General features: G+C 37.4%; 1 protein-coding gene across 8 annotated transcripts in view; it reads right to left on the bottom strand.

Annotated features, from left to right (window-relative positions):
- LOC138707424 (ninjurin-A-like) overlaps window positions 1-16,816 on the bottom strand; it is a 38,023-nt gene extending 21,207 nt beyond the window's left edge. For 2 of the 8 annotated variants that reach the window (XR_011334232.1, XM_069836821.1), the window contains exon 1: window positions 510-798. Coding sequence is in view for 2 of the 8 variants with exons in the window: in XM_069836821.1 (XP_069692922.1) it covers window positions 510-549 (40 nt within the window). In the remaining 6 variants the exon portion in view is untranslated. The other 6 variants (XM_069836822.1, XM_069836825.1, XM_069836828.1 and 3 more) reach the window with 6 other exon arrangements.
- Between the last annotated feature and the right edge of the window lie 7,454 nt (window positions 16,817-24,270).

Genomic DNA, 24,270 nt, shown 5'->3' with positions numbered 1-24,270 from the left:
GAACTTAACCTGGACTAGTGTATGGATGATATGTGAATTAATGATGGTGAAATGAGTCCGAATTGCAACGCCGGAAGTTACCCAGCAATTCTGCTTCAATTGGTAGAGGGTAAATCCCGGAAAACCCCAACCAGGATTTGAACTCGGACTCACTCGTTTCACGGCCAGACGCGCTAACCGTTACTCCACAGCAGTGGACTATCTCCCAGATTTACTCCCCTCTCGGAAAAAAAGACACGCTAAAGATTTGATCGTCTTTTAAAATGCATTGTCGTATCCAACTGCTAGCATGGTTTATAACGGGATATAGCCTACTGTAAGGCCATAAAGTCCCAGGTCCTCACCAACACTTGGAATGACCTCTACTCCTTTACGTGTGTCACAAAAAATGATACTTTATTTAACACAGTCATAAAAATGACATTTTTATTTACGTGAAATTAAGGAGAAAATTACCAGCATAAAACATGGCTCTGTTATTGGATTAAGTAAGTAAGAGGTACATTTACCTGCCCTCCTGCTTGCAACACTAGGAGCCCACAAGATCATTTACCTACCCCTTTCACGATCTGTAGCCTACGTAGGTATGTTGCTAGCATCAAGCTCCGACCTACATATCGCCGACAGTCATTTCACGTACACTGAATTGGTCCATGAATCGTTCTTACTCTGTAATTCCTCGGCCAGTCTTTCACTTACGCTAATAAAATAATTTGATTGCTTTTGTCACTGTCAATATATGCACATACGGTTTGCTTCCGATTCCATTACTAGCACTAACGCCACATATACTATGCACTACTTAACTGCGAACTGCATTAAGACGAATGCTTTGATAACGGCAAGGAAACTTACTGAACCGGTTTTTGTAAAAGCGATTTCCTTGTATGTATTATAAACTTAGGTCTACATAAAACAATGAGCCATATACTAGCAGTAGACGGACGGCCAGTTTCAGATCATAAGGGCGTAGGCTCGACCCTGGAAGGAGACAAGAATCTCTATTGCATTGTCCTCCATAAATTTCGAAACGGTTCTAATTAGTTATGAATGTAAGGAATGACCCGGCGGGGGGAGGGTAAATTGTCAGTCCTATCGCAATGTACTATATTTCAACTATTCTTGTGTGTTCACAATTGGATTAGAGCCTATCTGTCAAGATTTTTTAACAATAGGCTACGTTACACATTTTGATAAAACGGTATGCAGTAAAAAACACCACATCCTTTCGCATTAGAAACTGCTTCTTTAGAGAAGGATAGGCTCTATATGAGGGAAGCTCATGTTCTCAAATGCTGTCATAATCTGTTTAGTGGATTTTCGAGGTTCGTCGGTTTAAACCTGGCAGAGGACGATGGATTTTAAAGGGCGATAAAATTCTTAGCATGGTTTTTCCGGGAGGAAAATCAAACTGGGAAGTCCATCACGTAGATAACGGCACGTTATAGAAACCTATCCCCGACAAAGGACTCCAGGTAAGATTAATCAGTCATTACTTTCTCATGTTAAATTTGAAAGGAGAATAATTTCTGCAGTTGACAGCGTCGTTAAACAAACTACTACTACAATTTACATACGATACCCTAGCCGTGGAAACCAGAAATATCATAATATCATATTATAAAACAGTTTTAATATTGGGCTCGAGGTGACTCTGAGCGAGCTAATGAGCTAGCGAAGAATGTACATAAATGGATTGTAATCTGATTTAAATGCCTATTCCAAGCATAGTATTACTGCAAACTAATGGAACATGCTGCTAATAAAATTAAAAGAAAACCTGACATCTCCGTCATATTTCAAACCCAGAATTCAACGACAGATGAGATGGATCAAGTTTCACTGGAAGTACGAGTACAAGAAGAATCCTATTCTTTCTCACCGTAACTAGCAGAATCAAATGTAAATTCTTTCACGCCAACTTCATCGATACTCAATTCATTTCTGGTCATGGAAAATTCAAGCCATATTTAGTCAGGGGAATCACATTGGTGTAAATTGCGCATGTGATGAAGAAGACCAGACGGTTCCCTATTTGCTATTCGACTGCCCCATGACCGTCTTAACAGCATTACAGGTCCCCGGGCCCTGCCGACACCACCACTCACAGGAGTAAAATATAATTTATCTATAGAATAAACTTGTATTTATACGTACCTTCAACAAAATCAGTGCTTTGACATTAAAATGTTTTGTACAGCAAAAATTAGTCAATACAATCGTCAGGACAATATAACATGGATCTTGCACTTAAAAAACAAGAATTTGAACATAAAAATGGAATATGTATGATAAGACTTTCTTGTGTTAAATTCTAACGTACCTTGTTTACATGTTTCGACTTTTTTATGGTTCATCCTCAGAATTGGTCGTTGTTGGTCTTGGCGCCTCTTGTTTTGTTTCCTGTGAGGGTGTGTTCGTCTGGTATAATGTAGAGTCAAAGGGTGTGTGTGTTCTGAAATTGAGTTGTGTGTTGAGAATTTCGTTGGGGTGTGTTTTCGTGTGTCTGTATATTTCATATTGTTCTAGTGTGTTTAGTTTCTGGCTTTTTAGTTGGATGTGTAGTATTTCCATGTCTGTGTTGATGTCTCTGTGGGTGTGGCTAGCATTTGTGATGTGTTCTGCATATGTGGAGGTGTTTTGTAATTTTGTTATGGCTGTGATGTGTTCTTTGTAACGTGTTTGAAATGATCTGCCTGTCTGTCCTATGTAGAAGTTGTTGCAGGTGTTACATTTGAGTTTTTATACGCCTGTGTGGTTGTATTTGTTTGTGTGTGTGTGTTGAGATGTTTTTGTAGAGTGTTATTTGTTCTATATGCGACGTTGTAATTTAATTTCTTGAATGAGGTTGCAATTTTGTGTGTTTTTGTTTTCGTATGTTAGTGTGATGTATTTTTTTGTGTTCTTGTGTTTGTGTTGTAGTATTATGTTTTTTTGTGATTAAATTAAATTACAACATCTGATCAGTCATGTCTTGGCCTCCTCAACTTTCTAACTCACAGTCGGCCATTGCACAAATGTCGAGTTTTTTCCAAATTATTTTTCTGTACAGTGCAAGGAGAGTATTACAAGTTTCATCAAGAACGATGTATTGCTTGCGATGCTCACATTCATTTAAATACAGGGATGTATTTGAAATCTGGCGGTGTCAGGGTACTATTTTTCGAGGCAATGCGGCGCCAGAGCACTTCCACGATTTTCAAATACAGTCAATATAATAATGCTGGCCATGTATCAGTAACATTATTAGGTACTACAGGACCATCTTTAAATTTAATATTTTAATACAATTGATTGGTACTCAACTTGCATTACTATCTAAACTTTTGCATTTATAAAAAGTCATACTTTTATTCATAGTTAAACAATTTCATAATGAGTTATATATACTCCGCTGACCCAACAACCTCTATATCTAGATTCGAATTCAAATATTTTCTTTTGACATTCCGTAAGTATTTCTGCGGAAATTATGATGATGATGATGATGATGACGATGGTGAAGACGACGAAGACTGCTATCGCTACTACCGAAATCACAGAGCCAGGACACTTTTTTGTTTAGAAATACACCACTTTAAAACGTCAACATAATCAATATATATATATATATATATATACGCCAGATTTTCATCAAAACTTAATATTTTCAATTCACTGAAGAAGGAAAACAGATTTATAATGAATGTTTTGTCCGTTCAGGAATTAGAGAGTCCAGAACAGAAAGTAATGCTTCCACTTTGAACTTTTTACTTTTACTGAAAAGCACCTGTTCAGATCCGTCACGTCTTGCAAGACGGACAGTTTTATAAAAAATAAACGGGCCGCCTAATTTTACTTAGTTCCAGATACAACGCATTTTGCATGTGCAGCAAACAAGAACGCCTGTATATATGTTACTTGTGAACAGTCTTGCGAACCTTGCTGCCTGCATACAGGACTGTCATCACGACATTTCGCTTTCAATCCCGTTTTTTCACATCTATAGCCTGAATCTAAACACCTTTTAATTCCTATTCACTAAATTTTTATCTAATTTCATGAAGATAGGTTTTTAGAGACTCAAAAAGAATCATGGCGACAAATATGTTTATATCCTCTTAACTGTTTACTTGTTTTGTCCACACTTTCAAGAACGCCATTCCAACGAATCGTGAGGAAGATAGTTTCCAGATTCTCCATTTTCTCGCTCAATCATCCTGCCTCTCACCTTGTGTTCACTTCTGTGATCCACTCAAAACATTACGTTTCATTTATGCTCAAAGGGTCATTTACGAATTTCACTAACACGTAATAAGTCTGCAGTTAGGTTTTCTTCACTTCACTTTCTTAAGCTCGATTCACATTATACGTCACATCAACGTCGCGTCACGGACCAGCAGCGTTGCATCAAAACATTGTACAAAGCGTTTTGTATGGTAGCGTTCACATATACAGGCAACGTCACGGACCATCAACGGCACGGTCCGTCTGGGATTTTCGAGGAGAATGTTTTGATGTGACGTGGACGGACTGTTAGCGTGAATTCCCCAGCGGCACGGCACAGCACAGCACAGCATCACACACACACACGCACGCACGCACACACACACACACACACACACACACACACACATACATATATATATATATATATATATATATATATATATATATATATAACATGACCTATGTATCATTACATTATTTTGAGACAAAATGTATAAATTTAATATTAATTTACATATACAGTATCTCAGTATCCTTCAAAGGAAATTATTTCTATTTTTTGTTATACATTTCAATCTTTCAGGTCCAGAATGCGAAGTGAGGTGGATTTCATTAAGGGATCAGTTTAGAAATGCATTAAAAAAGAGGAAGACTAAGAGTGGACAGGCAACCAACACCGAAAAAAAGTATGGAAATATGAAGATTATATGTTATTTCTGATCCCGTTTATTAAAGAAAGAGAAACTATAGGAAACGTTGAACCTCAAGTCAGTGACGATTCGAACAATCAAGGAGAAGAAGAAAGTTTGAACAATGATACAGATGAAGAGACTGCAGAGATTGCTGCTTCACATCCACAGGACTTAAGAAAATCAGTACTGCCAGAAGCAAGAACACTGTCTGATCCTCTAGTTACAGAGTCACAAAGGCGTCCAAAAAAAAAAAGGTGCAGGAGAAGGAAACGGCGTCATCTCTCGTTATGAAATATTTATTAGAAAACAATGAAAAAGAAAAGCTATTGACGTCTACCTGCAGTGCGGACCCAATAGATGCATTTTTCAACGGCATAGCTGCCACAGTGAAACAATTTTCACCATTAAGACAAAATCTGGCAAAATCAAAAGTTTTCAATATAATTTATAATCTTGAATACGAAGAAATTCAAGAAAGGATGTTCCAGTCCCAAAGCAATGATCAGCCTTCGATTTCTTCAGCTTCATTATCAGCACCATCAGCTCACTATCAGCATCCCATCCTGCAACACAATCAGCTGCAAACAGATCGGGTTATTTATCGGACGACCTCAACTACGTCACATGATCTGACAACTATGCAAACACCGTCGCCTACACCATCACACGTGTCAGGAATATCATAAGTCCTAACCTACTATTAACAATTTTCCCCTGTGAAATGATTAACGTTTTCCTGTGAGTGATTTTATGCAAGGAATGGCAAACAATAATTAGTTTTAATTGACATAATTGCTTTTCCATTTCATTGTTTAGACTACAATCTAGAAGGACTTACTTTAAACAAACCATCAACTTTTCTTTTGCTGAAATTTCTTCTCTAAATGTTGTTTTGTTTTTGTATTTGTATTTCTATTTTTTGAAGCAAAATATAAAACTAATATTTTGACATTCTAAAATACTTATAGCAGCAACTTTCATCATCCTCCAACTGTCGGCATAGTGTATGATTTTCACCTATATTCTTCCTCTTTCTGAGCATTTCTTTCATCCATATTCAGTTTCGTTTTCTTCTTGCGGCCTCTTCTCCGTCCAACAAAACAGCAATCATCGCAAGTTTATGTTTGCTAAATATCGGCATCGTTCGAGAGCACAGTTCCTACAGTCTTGATGGCGGCAAACTGACGGTCACTTGCAGTTAAATATGAATGAGTTTGAATTGGATATGACGGTGACGGTGATGGTCCGTGACGTTGATGTGACCTATAATGTGAATCGAGCTTTACTCTTCCTCTACCGTCCAACACTTCACTACACAAACAGAATTCTTGGAACACAAAGCGCAGGTTCTGCTTCCGATAATGGAAATGCATACTATCAGAAAGTTTATGTGTGCAAGTGCAACCGAAATATCTCCTGTAACTTGCTAGTGCTATCGAACGACCACAGTATTGATTTGTCACATTTTCAGTACCCAGGTTCACCATAATTTCATTATTGAGCCACCGTTTATGTTATTCAATGCTACAGACAATTAAGATTTTTCACGTCAACTGAATGCCTAGTGTGTCGCACATTATTGACATGCATTAATTCATCTGTCATTAGTAACAGAAAAGTCACGTAAAATTGTTCACGTTTGTCCGATATACTCCTAACGCAAAGTGTACGAATCACCAAGAGATCTGGGTGTATTGCTGTCCTGAAGTTCTACATCCCTCTGAATAATTGGAATGATTAATTCCCGGGAAGATAATGTTTCTCCCCTCACCTCTCCATTAAAATATAATATATAAGCAATTAAATATAATGTACGCGAATTTCTGGAAAATTGGTTAGGTGACACCAATGTTCACAAGGAAGTTTAGAAGTTTCTCTGAAGAAGGCCTATTCGTCCACACCTGTGGAGTAACGGTTAGCGCGTCTAGCCGCGAAACCAGGTGGCTCGGGTTCGGTTCCCGGTCGCGGCAAGTTGCTTGGTTGAGGTTTTTTCCGGGGTTTTCCTACGAGTAAATGCTGGCTAATTATCGGTACTGGACCCCGGACTCATTTCACCGGCATTATCACCTTCATCTGATTCAGACGCTAAATAACCTAAGATGTTGATAAAGCGTCGTAAAATAGCCTACTAAAAGAGTAGGCCTATTCATATCGAATTATCACTGTTTCGATCTACTGTAAGTAGTACGCTAAGTAAGACATTTCAATATATATAGTACCATTAATTTATCACATACATGTTAATTTTTCTTCATGTAAAATTAGGTTACAATATCGTTTCGAGCATTTGGAACTTCACAATTTGATTACTTATATAATGTCTCGATTAAAAGCTTATAAATTTTCACAACGATCTTAATAATATAGAACAAGAAAGTCAATAGTGATGTGAGATGTAAGTCGATTTCGATATTAATATTAATTTGTGGACACAGCACCTGCGCCTCTTAAAAAGAAATGTACTCATAAGCTACTGAAGAAATATATAACTTATCAGTTAAGTATAAAGTACGTAATATTTACTGCTGATTTAGGTCTGTAATGAAAAATTTTAGGCATATATGTGTTAAAGTATTCGAGCCTCAGAATGAATAATGAGTAAAATAATCGTTTTTTTTATAAAAAAAAAGTGGAAGTGTCTACATTTCAGACCAGCATTTTTTATTGAATAGGTATTCAACTTTATTGAATCCTATTTTACCATGATATATATATGTATATGCATACTTTTCCAATTCACTGCGGGCTAAAGAAAGGAGATGCACTATCACCTTTATTTTTTTAACTTCGCTCTAGAATATGCCATTAGGAAAGTTCAGGATAACAGAGAGGGTTTGGAATTGAACGGGTTACATCAGCTTCTTGTCTATGCGGATGACGTGAATATGTTAGGAGAAAATCCACAAACGATTAGGGAAAACACGAGAATTTTACTTGAAGCAAGTAAAGACATAGGTTTTGGAGTAAATCTCGAAAATACAAAGTATATGATTATGTCTCGTGACCAGAATATTGTACGAAATGGAAATATAAATATTGGAGATATATCCTTCGAAGAGGTGGACAAATTTAGATATATTGGAGTAACAGTAACAAATATAAATGACACAAGGAAGGAAATTAAACGCAGAATAAATATGGGAAATGTCTGTTATTATTCGGTTGAGAAGCTTTTTCATCTAGTCTGCTGTCAAAAAATCTTATATATATATATATATATATATATATATATATATATGCTGTTTAAAAAAACAGTAGACTACATATAATGGACAATCATAATGGAGAATTAATGTTATTTAAAAATTTGACAAATTTGTAGTAGATTGTGCTATTATTAAAATAATATGCTGTAGTGATTGACTTTTGTATTGAATGTTTTCGCGGTTCAAATGAAGAGAGAGGATGCGTGTCTTCCTTTCAAAGAGGGGCAGTCCAGTGCCGTCTTAACATATGAGTACATTGGGCAGTTGTCGGGGGCCCCATGCTAATAATAATAATAATAATAATAATAATAATAATAATATTTTGGACAAAAGTTGCCATTCAAAGTCTGTCGGTCTAAATTCGTGTGTAGACTACGTGAACATGATGCTGATATAGTTTGCGAGTGTATGTGTGCGCGTACATACAAATAAAAACTTCAGTTTTTGTATATGGATAACTTCGACTCATCTTTTATTTTTACAGTAATTCAAATCTGTTCTCTTCGATGGGATAATTTCATAAAAATGTATTTCTAAGGTGAAGTGAACAAAGTCTTTATTATACATTAGTAGTAAGGAAATAAATAGGCCTAATCGGTACGGTGAAAATTTTATACGCATTTTCAATGTTAATCATTTAGTTTACAATAAATAAGAATGAAAAATACATGTATATTCTACAAGTAGTCACTCGACACAAATCTAGGAACACAGTATAAAGTTGTCAGTCACATTTTACAACGATATAGGCTAGCTCGCTATCCCAATAGATCCCTCAGATATTGAGTTGTGGAGCACATTTTTCTCAGCATATAATTCCAGGGTTTAAAATAGCACACAGTTTGAAAATGAACTTTAATAATATTGGTGGCAGAATTTTTCAACATATTAATTTTATGCATTATGAATTTGACATTTTCAATAGATTCATGTCCTCCCGCAAGAAAATTTCCAAAATTGAACATGGTTTACACCTCACGTTTTTACGCAAATGAATGTTCTGAGGAATTCACAATTCCTGTAATAATTCACGCAAATTAAAACTACTGGATAACACTAACATTATTCTTACCTTCTTAGACTCGAAGAAAATGGAAATTGTATTATTATTTAATGTTGCATTGCATGTCAGGAGGTTGAATGTAACTACACTGCATATACAACTATAATGCTTGAAGCACACATTCGTACATTATTCATGCGAGCCAAACATCTTCGCTGTTTTGACCTCGGAGTTATCGAGCCGTTATTAAAAGTAATCTGGCTACATGCGGTATATAGTGACAGCAGCTCTCTCTTTCTCTTTTAGAGACTAGCACTTGTTAACGTAAGTCTGAAATTGCAGGACGCTCTATGCAGTTAAAACAGTTCATTTATTTATAAAACTTAGAACAGTGACTCAGAGTTCCTTTGTTCTTTTCTTCATTGTGACTGAACTGCAAGACTTACCCAATTTTCCACTCCCCTCCTTGCTGCCGCTGGGGGAAAGAAAGAGAACTATCAACCATAGAATACTAAAAAATTACATAATCAAGAATCGAAATTCATCAATAACAACACTGATACCCCATAATATGTCACACGAATTTACAGCCTGCACCAGATGGTATTTTTAGATGTCCGTCACATTCAATACACGTGCGTAATGTTACTCGTCATTGTCGACATAACACGATGCACAAGCTCTCGAAATGGTGCCACCCTGAAAACTAAGCATTCACAGAAAACAAAGCTGTTGCTATTCCCGTGACACTTTATATTACTTTTGATATTTGAGAAGAATTAGTCTTTATTTTACTCGGTGCAGAGTAAGTGTGTTGTAAGAAGAGCAATACGTGAAGATACGTGAAACTATAATCACTACACTTTCCAACTATTGGCGACACTGACAGCGACCTTCTAACAATAAGAGAAATACAACCAACACGCTCTTTAGCGTGCAGAGCAACTTCTATCGTCCTGCGTAAAAACATTGCCCGAATCAACACCACACGGCAGTACGCGCACTTCATATGCATCGTCATCAATGATTCGATTCAATAAAGAGAGAGAAAGAGGGTAGGAAATATTTTTCCTTTTTCCTCTTATCATGACGATCTATCGAGCTAACCGTGGAATAGCGTGTTGACTCCAATTTAGAATGTTTGTGGCTCGATACCCGAGACCGTCTATAATTTCCTTTTGTAATTCACGAAGCAAACCTCATGGCATTCTATATTACATTTGTGTAGATTATGACGCTACAAGGTATACCATTTTCTGAAACGATTTAGTAATTAAAGAAATAAACAGTTCGAGTTCCTTGAAGTTTAATAATAATAATAACAATAATAATAATAATAATAATAATAATAATAATAATAATAATAATAATAATAATAATAATAATATTTTGTTGAAACGTAGGACCATTTTGAATTTGCAGCCACTATCTCTTTGATATATTCCCACAGGTTATTGTCTGGAGTGTCAAATCGAGACTTCATGGAGGATATGGTAATGGTGACGGTGATGTTGGACATACAGTACACTGCCAATCCGCCTTCTGGGAAGCTTGCGTTTAAGAAGTCACAAAAAGTTAGCGGAAATGGACCGGCACACCATCGCGTCGTGCTGAAACCATATCCAATTCATAACTCCGTTTTCAGTCATTGGCGGTGTAGGCTTATTAACCAAGTTCGACGTATTTCCAGATATGAAGTTTCGCTAACAGGCCCTTAAAAATATCACCAAATCACACATGTGACTGTGTTCCAACCCTAACGTGAAGTGTGAATTTTCCTTTTCAAAGAAAAAACATTGCGTTTGCTCATGCTGCGGTAAATCGCACATTCATCTGTAAGGCTGACATTTTTTCGAGGGTAGAGAACTGCTGAAGCAATAAAGATTATGCTTCCCTACGTCTTCATGTCAACTAAATCCACTGACTAAATCAGCTAGTAATGCTTCACCAATAAATCCTTCTCCGTGTGACGACGCATTCTTGAACGTGGTACTCAGAGTTCTGAAGCTCGCTTTCAAGTAGATTTACGATGTAATCATTCGATGGATTCGGTAACTCTAGCATATGAAATCAATCTCTTGACTGGTCAACCACTTCCATAGATTTTTGACGCTGCCAAAACTAAACGTTCGCTTTTCCCAGGCTATAGTCCTGTTTTTCTTGGAGGTGACACAAAATCTCCGAACTACGTCATATTTTGTCGTATTGTCTGTCTGTGTACGATTTTTCGTGCACCAAAACACTCGCAACTAGGCGCTCTTTAATCTAACAACTACTCTACACAGATCAAAAAGTTTTTCATCACCTATGAACTAAAACTTACAATGCACTTGTCACAAAATTGGAAGTGATATGTGAAAATGGAACACATCTCTCATTAAATGGAAAACAGATCGTAATGTAAACAAAAAACAGAACTTTATTCTCTCAATGTAAACTTGAACAAATCAATCCAATGAGTTTAATACTAAGTAGTTCCTCGCCTTGCATTGAGACATGCTTGGATTCTTCTTGGCATACCATCCATCAGTTCATTAAGCCACTGTTGGTCCAAATTGTCCCATTCTTCAATGGTAATTCTGCATAGATCTCTCCGATTGCGTGGTCGGTCAAGACAGCTTGTTTTAAACGATCTCAGACATGATCAATAGAGTTCATGTCTGGGAAACAAGCTGACCATTCCAGTCGGACGATATCATCATTGACAATGCCTGCACGATGGACGTGAGAATTGTCGTCTATGACGAGGAAGTCTTTTCCGATACGGTAACACTATAGGGCGGAGAATGTCGTTCCTGTATTGTAGAGCATTGAGGTTGCCCTCAATGATCAGGAGAGGCGTGTGGTGACCCCATGTAATGTCATCCCAAAACATCACTGAGCCTCCATCCTGTACTCGTGCAGCGTGTCTCAGACGTGCAGCATTTCCTGATTCACGTTGCCGACCATCGTCAGGCAGAAGACATGTGCGAGTTTCAGTAGTGAACAGCACTTTGCGCCAGTTCTCAACAGTCCATTCTGCATGATCCATTGTCCATCTGTAACGTACTCCATGATGTCTAGATGTACGAAACAGAGCACTCCATAGCAGTGGCGGCTGATTGACTGAGGCAAGTGAGGCCGGGCCTCAGCCACTTGGCTTAACTGAAATCAAATTTTGTGTTTATATATAATGTATTAGTTATTTGAATGTAGCATATATCGCTGTAGAAGCATTTTAAAACTTTGTGATGTATATAGATCTGTTTTGCAGTAAAATTTGCTCCTGAGGCCAGGATCGCTCATGCCGGGTCTGGCTTGTGATGTTTATAGATCTGTTTTGCAGTAAAATTTGTTCCTGAGGCCAGGATCGCTCGTGCCGGGTCTGGTTCTGAATGTCCTGTATTTTCGCGGGCTTTGAGCTTGCGCTTAAAAGATTGCATCTGAGGCACAATTCGTCTGGCCTCGTGGCCTGGTCAGGTTTCACTTCTCCCATTCATGGGCCGGCCTCAAGGGTAGAGTGGGGTGGGAATAGCAGTGGTGACTTGTCTTCCTAAATAGGCCATAAATAACAAAAATGCCAGCTCTTTGGCAGGCAGAGACCCACACTATTCTCTCCCGTTATGTCTTTGTTTATGACTTAAGCGAGGGTGTTGTATACTAGTGTACTTCGTAGTACAGTAGTGAATCTGGGCCAATGTTGTTATGTATTTCGGAAAAATATAAACAGAAACAAATGCGAGAAATAATGCTGGTATAGTTAATTCATTGTTAGAGTGTCCTTTTTCGAGAAGAAATAATATTGAAAGAAAGGAAGTTTTAAATAAAGAGAGAGTCTATCGAGATACCTACGACATTGCTGACAATTTTTCTGACAGATAATCTTAAAACGCGAGTTTCTATTGCATCCTGGTATGGGGAACATAAATGGTTAAGTGGTAATGTGGTGCAAAATAAACTTCTCTGTTGGCCTTGTTCGTTGCTGTCAAGGGAAAAAATAAAAAGAAAAGAAAGAAAGGGGATTTTCAACACATAATATGGGTTGCTTCATCACACTGAAACAATCACTGAAACTCACAGCATAACAGCTTATTTGGTGAGTGAACTTATTATTTCCCATTAATAGTAATAATAGACTAATAATAATAATAATAATAATAATAATAATAATAATAATAATAATAACCATAAGTAAACATTTCCTATCGGAGGCACTTGAACTAGTTGCATCTGGCCTCACCGAGGATTTCGATCACCGGCCGCTACTGCTCCATAGTCGTCTCGAATGAAGATCAGCATTATGCTATCTGTTTCTTACAGTTTGGTTAGATACACAACGCCCTGTGGCCTCCAAGAAATTATTATTATTCAAACCTGTAGCTTTGATCGTGCGATTTCTTTGAGTCAAAATTCTCAGATAACGATCATCGGCTGCAATTGTAGCCCGTGGACGACCCGAGCGAAGCAAGTCATCACCAATAGGCCTACCTGTATTTCTATAACGATTCCAAGTCCGTACCACATCGCTTTGATTCACGAGTAAACGTCTAGCAACTTCCCTCGACGACAATCCTTTCTGACAGTGTGAGTATTCGGACACGGTCAAATGTCGGGATTTGTCTTCTTGCCATAGCAGTAAGTGAGTAACGTCCACACAGTGATCAGAACAAGTCTTCCCAATGTTACGACTTCAACTGATATTCTCCTTATGCTTTCATGTTGTTTTGTTTTCGAAAGGCAGTGTGCAGTGCAGGTTTGTTTATGCTTAGAGATAGTTCAAGGGACTGATGTGTACACGTAAGCAGTCAATATAGGAGAATGCTAACGATATTTAGAGACGTGATGCAACACTCTTTTTGATGTGTACCTGCCATGAATTCTTTGTTAAATTGGCGTGATTTTTTAGCCAGTTTACTGCAACTAACCTTTTTTTTATTGTTGTCATTACACATGAAATGTCACCTACTGGTATTCCAAGTATGCCCGAGTTGTAATAATGATAACATTATCCAATTCTTAGGAATACGGTTACTTATGTTCCTCCTTGTATACGTTATGGTCAAAACGTGAAATCCGTCAAAACGCGAATAAGGTTCTTAGGGAAATTATTTGGGGCTAAGAGGGATGAAGTTACAGGAGAATGGAGAAAGTTGCACGCATTATATTCTTCACCTGACATAATTAGGAGCATTAAATCCAGACGTTTGACATGGGCAGGGCATGTAGCACGTATGGGCGTATCCAGAAAGGCATATAGAGTGTTAGTTGGGAGGCCGGAGGGAAATATACCTTTGGGGAGGCCGAGACGTAGATGGGAGGATAATATTAAAATGGATTTGAGGGAGATGGGATATGATGATAGAGACTGGATTAATCTTGCACAGGATAATTATTGAATTAAATACTATTATGTCACATCAACGGACGCATATACGTCATCCAAACATCGTAAGATGAAGATTGGATAATTATTATTCATTTTCCGTTGACTAGTACGACGAAGTGCGCTCGCTAAGAATGTATATAACTACTCGCATAATGAAATTGTGAATAGGTATATCACGTTCATCCACAGCGAGTGATGAAATGCAATCTGATTATTTATCGGGTACTTGGAAATTGTGTTGCCTCGAGAAATTACTAAGTTTTGGAAAAGAAAGAAACCCACTGTAACATAATAAAAAGAGATGCATATGGCAAGCTTTATGCGGAGGTTGAAGAAGATAACGTTGCCATAAAGAAAACGTCTTTGTATTACCGAAGAATGAAAATATTTTAAGTTCTTGAAATTGGTGGAGTTAATTTCCACGGGTGAACCTGTAAAGTATTATTCACCAGTCGAGGAAATATTCAATGTTTTTGAAAGCGCGCAACAATGAAATGATCAACACTTTCCTTATCGACGTACGAAACATGTCAACAAAAAAAAAAAAGAAAGGCATGGTTTCTTGGTTTCTAAGTCCATTCTTCACTCCGAACTGAACAGCCGCTAATTGACATGCAATCTCAAACTAACATGGAGTTCGAGTTCATTATGGTGTATCAAAACCATCTTACTGCGAGAGCTTCGTAGCAAGAGAGCTGAAGAGATTATCTTTCAACTAATTGACATATGTTGCTCCCTATATCTTACACTGATAATGAAGGAGACTGCAAATTCTGTTCTAGAGGAGCTATTTATATACTGACCAGAGTGTTAAAAATCATTTGTCGGAGACCACAGCACAGCCAGAATCAGGGGTTTGTTGAAAGAGCCAACCAGGAAAGAGAATATGTTGGCTTCATGGATGAAAAACAACCGTACCACCAATTGGTCAAATGGTCTTTGCTTTCTGCAGTTTGTGAAAACTAGAGCCCGTCAATAGAGCTAAATAAAAAAATAAATATCTTGTGATTTAGTGATACTTTATTATAATTAATTTCACTCTCAGTTTATTATCAAATTAAACTACAAAACTTTCATTTTGACTTCCTACTAATACTAAATTCTTACTAAAAACAATATTTGAGTTATTACAATTTTAAATATAATATTATCTGTCTTTCTTCCTAATAACTTGCTAAGGTATGTTCTATAATGCTCAATTTTCCTCTGAACACGAGTTTAGATTTGTAGCAAATAGATTATATTATTTTATAAATGTATATCTAAATGTTGTGTCTTTGATAGTAAAGTTATTATTTTAAGACAAGTTTATTTGTGCTACAGTATTTAAACTATACAATTGCTTTATTTATATCGTTTCTTTTAATTAAAAATGTTATATGTTCTGATAATAATAATAATAATAATAATAATAATAATAATAATAATAATAATAATAATAATAATAATTTTTATTTTATTGGGTTATTTTACGACGCTGTATCAACATCTAGGTGAAATGAGTCCGGGGTCCAGCACCGAAAGTTACCCAGCATTTTCTCGTATTGGGTTGAGGGAAAACCCTGGAAAAAACCTCAACCAGGTAACTTGCCCCGACCGGGATTAGAACCCAGGCCACCAAGTTTCGCGGCCAAACGCGCTGACCGTTACTCCACAGGCGTGGACTAATAACAACAACAACAATAATAATAATAATAATAATAATAATAATAATAATAATAATAAATTATCCTTTTAAACAGTATTGATCTGTTTAAACCTTCATAGGTCTAAGAAAATGTTATGTCTCTACACTTGAGAGACGATAATATATTTTATTCTGGCCAACATAATATTTACATTTGTCCTTCAGGCGAAAGTTTATTTATTTATTTGCTCGGCCTATATTACAAAATCTCGAACTGATAAGGTATGTGTATGATGGGAGAGGACTACCTTGGCAGCTGATCTGTAAACATTGCTTTATCCTGTGTGCACGTAACTTCAGAGTTTATGTGCCTCAACTTCGAAGTCTAAACACTGATAACGTTCTTTCGAGCACGAAAATTATTTAATATGAAACAGACTTTATATCTAACGATATTTTAAGGAACATAATTTTGTTTTAATTAGCAAACTGTTATAATTATAATTATCATCCTGGATCTTTTATCCATGTTGAAAATTGGTACTTGCCTGAGAAGCTGTAGTGTTTACTTCTGCGAAACTTGTGCTCCCATGGTCACAGAGTCACTGGCGCCAGAACTGAACTCCTTCGTTTTGATTTCACTGCAAATTGCTCACGAATTACGGATTATTGGTGTGTAGCGTGACAGACCTCCGTTGGCGCAGACCGTCTCGTTTCTAGGAAGGAATGAAGGAGGAGAATATTTACTGTTTCTCGTTTCTACACGGAAAATTGCGGGTGAATTGGTTTGGATGCAGCGAATACGAGGGATGTCAAGGTCAACGCAATACGAAGTGTCAACAAACACAAGGATTCAAGGCTCGCGGACGGGATAATTCTAGATTCTTCAGTACTGCTTTAATTATCGAGCAATCTGCCAATTATATTAAAACTCTCACGGCTACTGATTGGTCTACAGGTACAGTATATCCAATCACAAGCAGTTCATAGAGAAGTATGAACCGCCTCATATCGATTAGTTGCATCAACTTTGAGCCTTCAGGAATCAAAAGTATTTGCGAATGGCTCCAGCTAGTTCTGGAATTTGTGAAGTTCCTTCTTCTACACACATTACAGTTATGCTTACAATTTGTATGCGTCTTGTCAAGCAACAGTGCTGGTAATAGTAACAGGCCCTAGTACAGGCCATTCGGTATCTGCGCGTAAGGGAAAAGAAGTGGACTGGAAGCTTCCATCCCTCGCTACACTTCCACTTGCAGGTAGCTCGCTCATTTATCCCCACCATACTCTGAGCTACGGCGCAAACAAGCATTTGGTTTCACGAGAGGAATTTACGGGAGGGGGCACTATGGCCCAGCACTGCGACCTGTTACGATATATTGCGCTGCGTATCTAGGTTTCGAGCAGGCAACCCCTTCGTTCCTAGGCCAGCTCCCTCCATGAGTCGCCAGCCGACAATCGGGGAATGCTTTGGAATGTTGACGGAATGATGTATGTGCCTAATATGGGGAAAACGGGGAATCCCCGAGGAAAATCACAACTGCGACCTTGTCCGCCACAAGTGTCACTATGGATTTTTCAATGAAAAACACCAGATCTTACAGAGACTCGAACCCGGCTCTGCGTGACAGGCCGGAGGTCTGACCATTCAGCCACCGCAGGGGTGTACCAGTGACCTATACAGTATTTTATTTAATCATGAATGCAAGGACAGAGATTCTGAATTCAACGTAAGAGTTGGAAGTGGGCAAGAAATGGAACTCTCTATCAGGTGCAGAGTTTTTTACTTGCCATAAATGTACGACACAGGCCTCACATCTTTACTTCCCTCCCGGAGGAAGCTTTACTAAGGAATTTATTGGCCTTTAAAAATGGACGTCCTCGGCCGGGTTTGAAGTGGCGAACCTAGAAGCACAGCTGACGTGATAACCTCTAGGGCAGACTCCAAGTGGGCAGCCCCCGTGTTGCCGCGCGGCTTCCTTGGGTTCGTTGGAGCCGTGCCAGGCCCCGGAGAGAGACAGCGAGTGAGTGGGAAAGAGACGGAATACCGATCGCTGAGAGGGTTGCACGCGTGCAAGGGTAGAGTGAGCCAGTGAGATACATAATTATATGGATGGCACATTTTATGGCACATAAGAAGAATTCAAGAATTACAACAATTGGTCATTACAAAATTTAAAGTAAAACAGGAAATTAAACGCAGAATAAATATGGGAAATGCGTGTTATTATTCGGTTGAGAAGCTTTTATCATCCAGTCTGCTGTCAAAAAATCTGAAATTTAGAATTTATAAGACAATTATATTACCGGTTGTTTTTTTATGGTTGTGAAACTTGGACTCTCACTTTGATAGAGGAACATAGGTTAAGGGTGTTTGAGAATAAGGTGCTTAGGAAAATATTTGAGGCTAAGAGGGATGAAGTTACAGGAGAATGGAGAAAATTACACAACACAGAACAGCAGGCATTGTATTCTTCACCTGACAATTAGGAACATTAAATCCAGACGCTTGACATGGGCAGGGCATGTAGCACGTATGGGAGAATCCAGAAATGAATAAGAGTGTTAGTTGTGAGGCCGGAGGGAAAAATACCTTTGGGAAGGCCGAGACATAGATGGGAAGATAATATTAAAATGGATTTGATGGAGGTGGGATATGATGATAGACTGTGGATTAATCTTGCTCAGGATGGGGACCAATGGCGGGCTTATGTGAGGGCGGCAATGAACCTCCGGGTTCCTTAAAAGCCAATAAGTAAGTAAGTAAGTAAGTAAGTAAGTAAGTAAGTAAGTAAGTAAGTAAGACAGAAGAAAACTCAAGTTACGAATGGACTTTAGTCAGATGCAAGTAATTTGCTCCCAGTCCCAGGTACGGTACCAGCTCTGCGGCAGTGTGTGGCATAGGATCCTTGTTTGCACCAGCTATAATGAAGACTATTTCCACAATTTTATGCAAATTAATAGCAGTAGCTTTCCATAAGTCACATTTCTCAGCACTGCTAGGTTCTTGGTTCATTTATTTTACGACTCTTTATCAACTGCGATGATTATCTACCGTCCGAGTGAAATGAATGCGATGTCAGCGAAATGAGTCCAAGGTCCAGCGCCGAAAGTTGCTTAACATTTGATTTTAAAGAGTTGAGAGAAAATCCCGAAAAAGAAGAGATAATTTGTCTCGACCAGGATTTGAACCCGGTTCCGCTCGTTTCACGGTCGGACATGCTAACCTCTATTCCACAGAGGTGGACATTTGATTAAAAAAGGAACATACTTTTTGTTACAATCTCATTATAAACCACCAACATTTTAAAATCTTCATATCACGATTAAATACTGATTAAAGAGACAGAAAAATAATATTCGAAATTACTATGACAAAATGCTTGAAATGCATGATAGCTATTTTGTGCAAAATCAATAACATATTCACTTAAATCGCAAAATTGTTAAATGAAGTCCGTTATGTCACTTACAGTATATGAGATAAGTATGAAGTGCCTCTTGTATGCAATCCAGAAAACAAATGTCTATCTTTATCCCTTGGTCCAAAGTGAATGATTTCTTTTATACATAGGCCTATATTTTTAAATTATAGTTTAAGAAAGTAAACTGTAAACGGGAATAATGGTGTATTCGGAACATGATAAAAGAAGTAAACGATTGCGAAACGAGCAAGAGGTATAATGAAAAATTATCTGACATCAATTTTATAATCTTCATATATATGGAATCAGAACATCTTATAGATAGCAAGATGAAGATGAATCTGGGGATTCGCCATAAATTACCTGCCATTCACCTTACGGTTGGGGAAGTCTCCGAAAAGACACAACCAGGTAATCAATCCAAGCGAGAATCGAACCCACGCCCGAGTGTAACTCCGGATCAACAGGCAAACACTTCAGCATACTAAGCGACGCCGGTGGTTACCTGGCTATAAGGCTATTAGGTAAAAGGCATTTTTCAGGCATGCTTTAGTGGAGCATGATGTAAACAGTACAAATACAAAACTACATCCAATAAACATTGTTTTGAGAGGAGCTGCGGGTCTCGTGATTCAGACAGGCTGTGGTTGGACTCCTCGTGCACATGACTTGGCGCTTCGCTATTGGCTACTGCGAAAAGTGATCGTACAGTCTCAGTCAGAACGTTGCAGCCCCCTTAGCTATCGACCGGATTCTTCAATAAAATTATACAGATTTACAGATACATAAAGGCCGTGTTTCAATTGAGTTGGTATTGCATAAAAGTTAGAAGAACTATGCCGCGGAATTTTCTTAAGCACTCCCGTTTTCCTCCTTATTTTGACACCAAATCATTAATGCTTGCAGCCTTGCGTTGAAACATGTCCACATGAAGTACATGCTTTAACCATTATGTCCATGTGCACACGATAAACACGTGTTACAAGCTAACAAAGGGAGGACACTGTCTGGAATAGCGATATTTAAATGATGAAAAGCTCCGAAGAGTAGATGCCAAATACACCTAGCTCATAGGGACAGATGGTCAGACATTTTTCCAAGCAAACTTTATAATTGTGTATGTGTCATCAACTCATCAGGTTTACTGATTAAGCATTATTGTATCTTCTACGTCTACAGCTCACCTGCTTGAATGGGTAATGTCACATAAGATTATGCATGTGATCGTAAATTCGAATTTTCTTTCGCATATTCTTTTCGTTCTCAATATAACTTTATTGTTAATATTAACATATTAATATTATTTTATTAATTTTCACGATTTTTCCATGAATCGAACTTTGAATCTCATAAATAAATAATAATAATAATAATAATAATAATAATAATAATAATAATAATAATAATAATAATGTATTACAAATTCATTGGACGTTCAAAAAAACAGAAGTTGAAACGAAGAAGATTCTGACATACAGTCATATCCATAATTGAGGACTCCCTCGGAATTGCATTGTAAGGAACAAAGTAAATTTTAGGGAAGTAAGAAAATCTGTAACAACATTAAAATTTTGGTTTTAAAGCAATGTGCTATTACAATTTATAGAACCCGACGGTTATAAGTACAAAAATGAAGCATTTCTTTAAACTAGAAGTAAAAATAAAATAAGGTTATAATAAACATTTCATGAAAGAACGTTGTAGTCCACCGCTGTGGAGTAACGGTTAGCATGTCTGACCGTGAAAAGAGCGGGCCCGAGTTCAAATCCTGCTTGGGACAAGTTACCTGGTAGACGTTCTTCCGAGGTTCTCCCTCAACTCATAAAGGGAAAATGCTGGGTAACTGTCGGCGCTAGACCCTGGACTCATTTCAAAGGCATTGTGACCTTCATTTCACTCAGACGTTAGATAATCGTAGCAGTTGATAAAACGTCGTAAAATAAAACAATATAAAAAGAACGTTGTACGGCACAGGCAGATTTAGGCCATCACATTAAACACAGTATAAAACTTGAGAATGCAATAACTTCGTGTGTTTCCAACATAACACTTCGTAGCAACACGATACTATTCACATTGTATCTATTCAGTGCATAGGGATTTTGAAAAGGATGACGCTCGGGTAATAGACAGATACACACATTAAGGAGATCATTTTTTTTGTGTAGTGCGGGAAGAACGCTTCTGTACTGTGGTTCTAATCTATTGGTTCTACAACAGGAGGGACTCTGTTTACTATAGCATATTGATCCGGCTTGACATTGTTATGAGTGAACAGATCATTGTTAACCTGAATCCACATAACTTGTGTTATTTTTAGTCTGGGATTTCGTTTCATGTTATTTCCAGGCCGGAAAAATCCTTGTAATGTTCTTGTTCATTTCTACCACCTGAAATGTGCTAAGTCTAGCATTAGCAATGACATATTTCCAGTGATCACGTGATCAGGTTCATTACTTTTTTCCTCTCTTCGCTTTTGCTTTTTCAATTAAAACTCTAGGGGCCATATTCATAGACATTCTTAGCGCGGGCTTCCGGTGGATGATCAGCGAACTAATGTTTTTCGTATTCATAAACCAGTGTTAGCGATATGATATGAATCCTGTACAAGTAACCAGTCGATAGCCGGGGCTAGTTCAGCACGCTCGTAGCGCGGGCTAGCGAAATGTCTATGAATAGCACCCTAGCAGTCTTACACACGGCAGGGGCTGAAGCAGACAAGGAAGGAGATACATTTTCTTCTTTCCTAATGACGTGCTCGCTACCAGATTCTTCTATTGGGGCACTCATTTCGAACCGTCCATCTTTGTTTTGTTTTCATATGTTCACTGAACAGCAGACCTGAACTAGATGTCGCGGTCTTTGTCTGCAGCATGTCGTCTCATGAAGTTTGTTTGTGTGGTCTTGTGCGACCTTAAATTTACATTCTCCGGTTTATTTTTCTGCTAAATGAAGGTCAACTACTTAAAATTTAAAAATGGTGACTTCGTGCATAGCATTTGGTTGTAACAACTTGCAAGATAAAAGCATTAAACGACAATTCCACACGCAAGTATACACTAGTAATTTAAACTTATTCTTTTTACTAATGGCGGATACTTGACTGTTCGTCATTCACCCAGTAACTTAAACTTATTGATGAGTTCATTTTGATATTTAACATCTATGGGCGCTATTCATAGACATTTCGCTAGCCCGCGCTACGAGCGTGCTAAACAGGATTCATATCATATCATATCGCTGACACTGGTTTATGAATACGAAAAACGTTAGTTCGCTGATCATCCACCGAAAGCCCGCGCTAAGAATGTCTATGAATACGGCCCTAAAGGTCTACACATTATTTGTAATATCGAATTTAATATTTCAGAACATTGTTGTGACATTATGTGTAAAATGAATCACTAATTGCCTAACAAAATATACACAACCTTACTTTGATACAGGTATAGTCGTCCACAAGGATTTATGGATGCCAAGGTCACTCACTTTTCCCTCTTTTCACTGCTATCTTACTTACCCTCCTGCCACCGCGAGGGGTTGGGGACCGGTTCTACTGTAAAATTCTGAGGTTCCTACACTGTAAAGAAAAAGCCAAAATTCAGTGTCTTGTCTAACCTTGTGCAGTGCTCTTCCTTGTTAGATACGTAAATAGTTAAGTGCCTATCGAAACTTACATTGTGCTTATTAGTCCTACTGCACAGCATTCGTGCTTTAACATGTCCAATTTTGTTTATTTGACATTCTAAGATAATCTTCAGTAAATATAAGTTTATATTATATATTATCAAATAAATATCAACAAATCCATCAGCGTAGTACCGTGTTTGCCTACTGATCCAGAGTTGAGTTCAGTCGATTCCCACTTGGGCTGATTACCTGGTTCAATATTTTCTGAGGCTTTCCTCAACCGTAAGGCTAATGTCAGGTAATATATGGCGAATCTAACACCTTCCATACAAGTCAAATATTTAGCAATTGTTATAGATCAGACGTTGGGATAAGGAACTTGATTTTATGTGTACAAGTATAAGAAAGACAATTTATAAATTCATAATACTTCGACATTTTATCACTAAGGAGCCATTGAGAATAATACTTTTATCTTTAGTACAATCATTAATGCAGTATGGTATAATAAATTGGGGTGGAGTAGCATCATCTGTACTCAATCCATTAATTTTATTACACAGAAGATTAATAAAAAATTGTCTAACCAAAAGTATGGATTATCCAACAAATTTAATTTATACAGATTTTAAAGTATGAACTATTGAAGAAATTTATAAATATAGATTACTAACTTACTACCACAGAAATCAAATAAAACAAATCTAATCGACATGAATATCGTACTCGAAGACAAAAGTCTACTTTCCCATTAACTGAGCCTAAATGTCATACAAGTGCAGCACATAAACATGGTGCTAATTTCGGTCAAGACTTTATAATAAACCATTTTCCAAATGTAAAGTATTTTAAAATTGCATCTTTTAAAAAAGAAATTTATAAAATTATTCACGTTGTATAATATTAACAAATGTGTGTATTTTTTACCTTTTTATTTCTGTCGAATAAGATTCATGTTTTTATTGAATGTCACTAACTTCTATCTGATTGTCAATTTATATTAAATGTGTTTTTCTCTCTTTTTCTCTTTATTCTTTCTTTTTTGCTGTTGTGTGTTAGTTATCGGTTTGAATTAAGTTAATTAGTGTATTTAATAAACTGTCTTTGTAAATA

Source organism: Periplaneta americana, chromosome 10 (assembly GCF_040183065.1).
Source record: "Periplaneta americana isolate PAMFEO1 chromosome 10, P.americana_PAMFEO1_priV1, whole genome shotgun sequence".
Lineage (NCBI taxonomy): Eukaryota > Metazoa > Arthropoda > Insecta > Blattodea > Blattidae > Periplaneta > Periplaneta americana.
The sequence above is the reverse complement of the archived record's forward strand: the minus strand, read 5'-3'. Positions and strand labels throughout refer to the sequence as shown.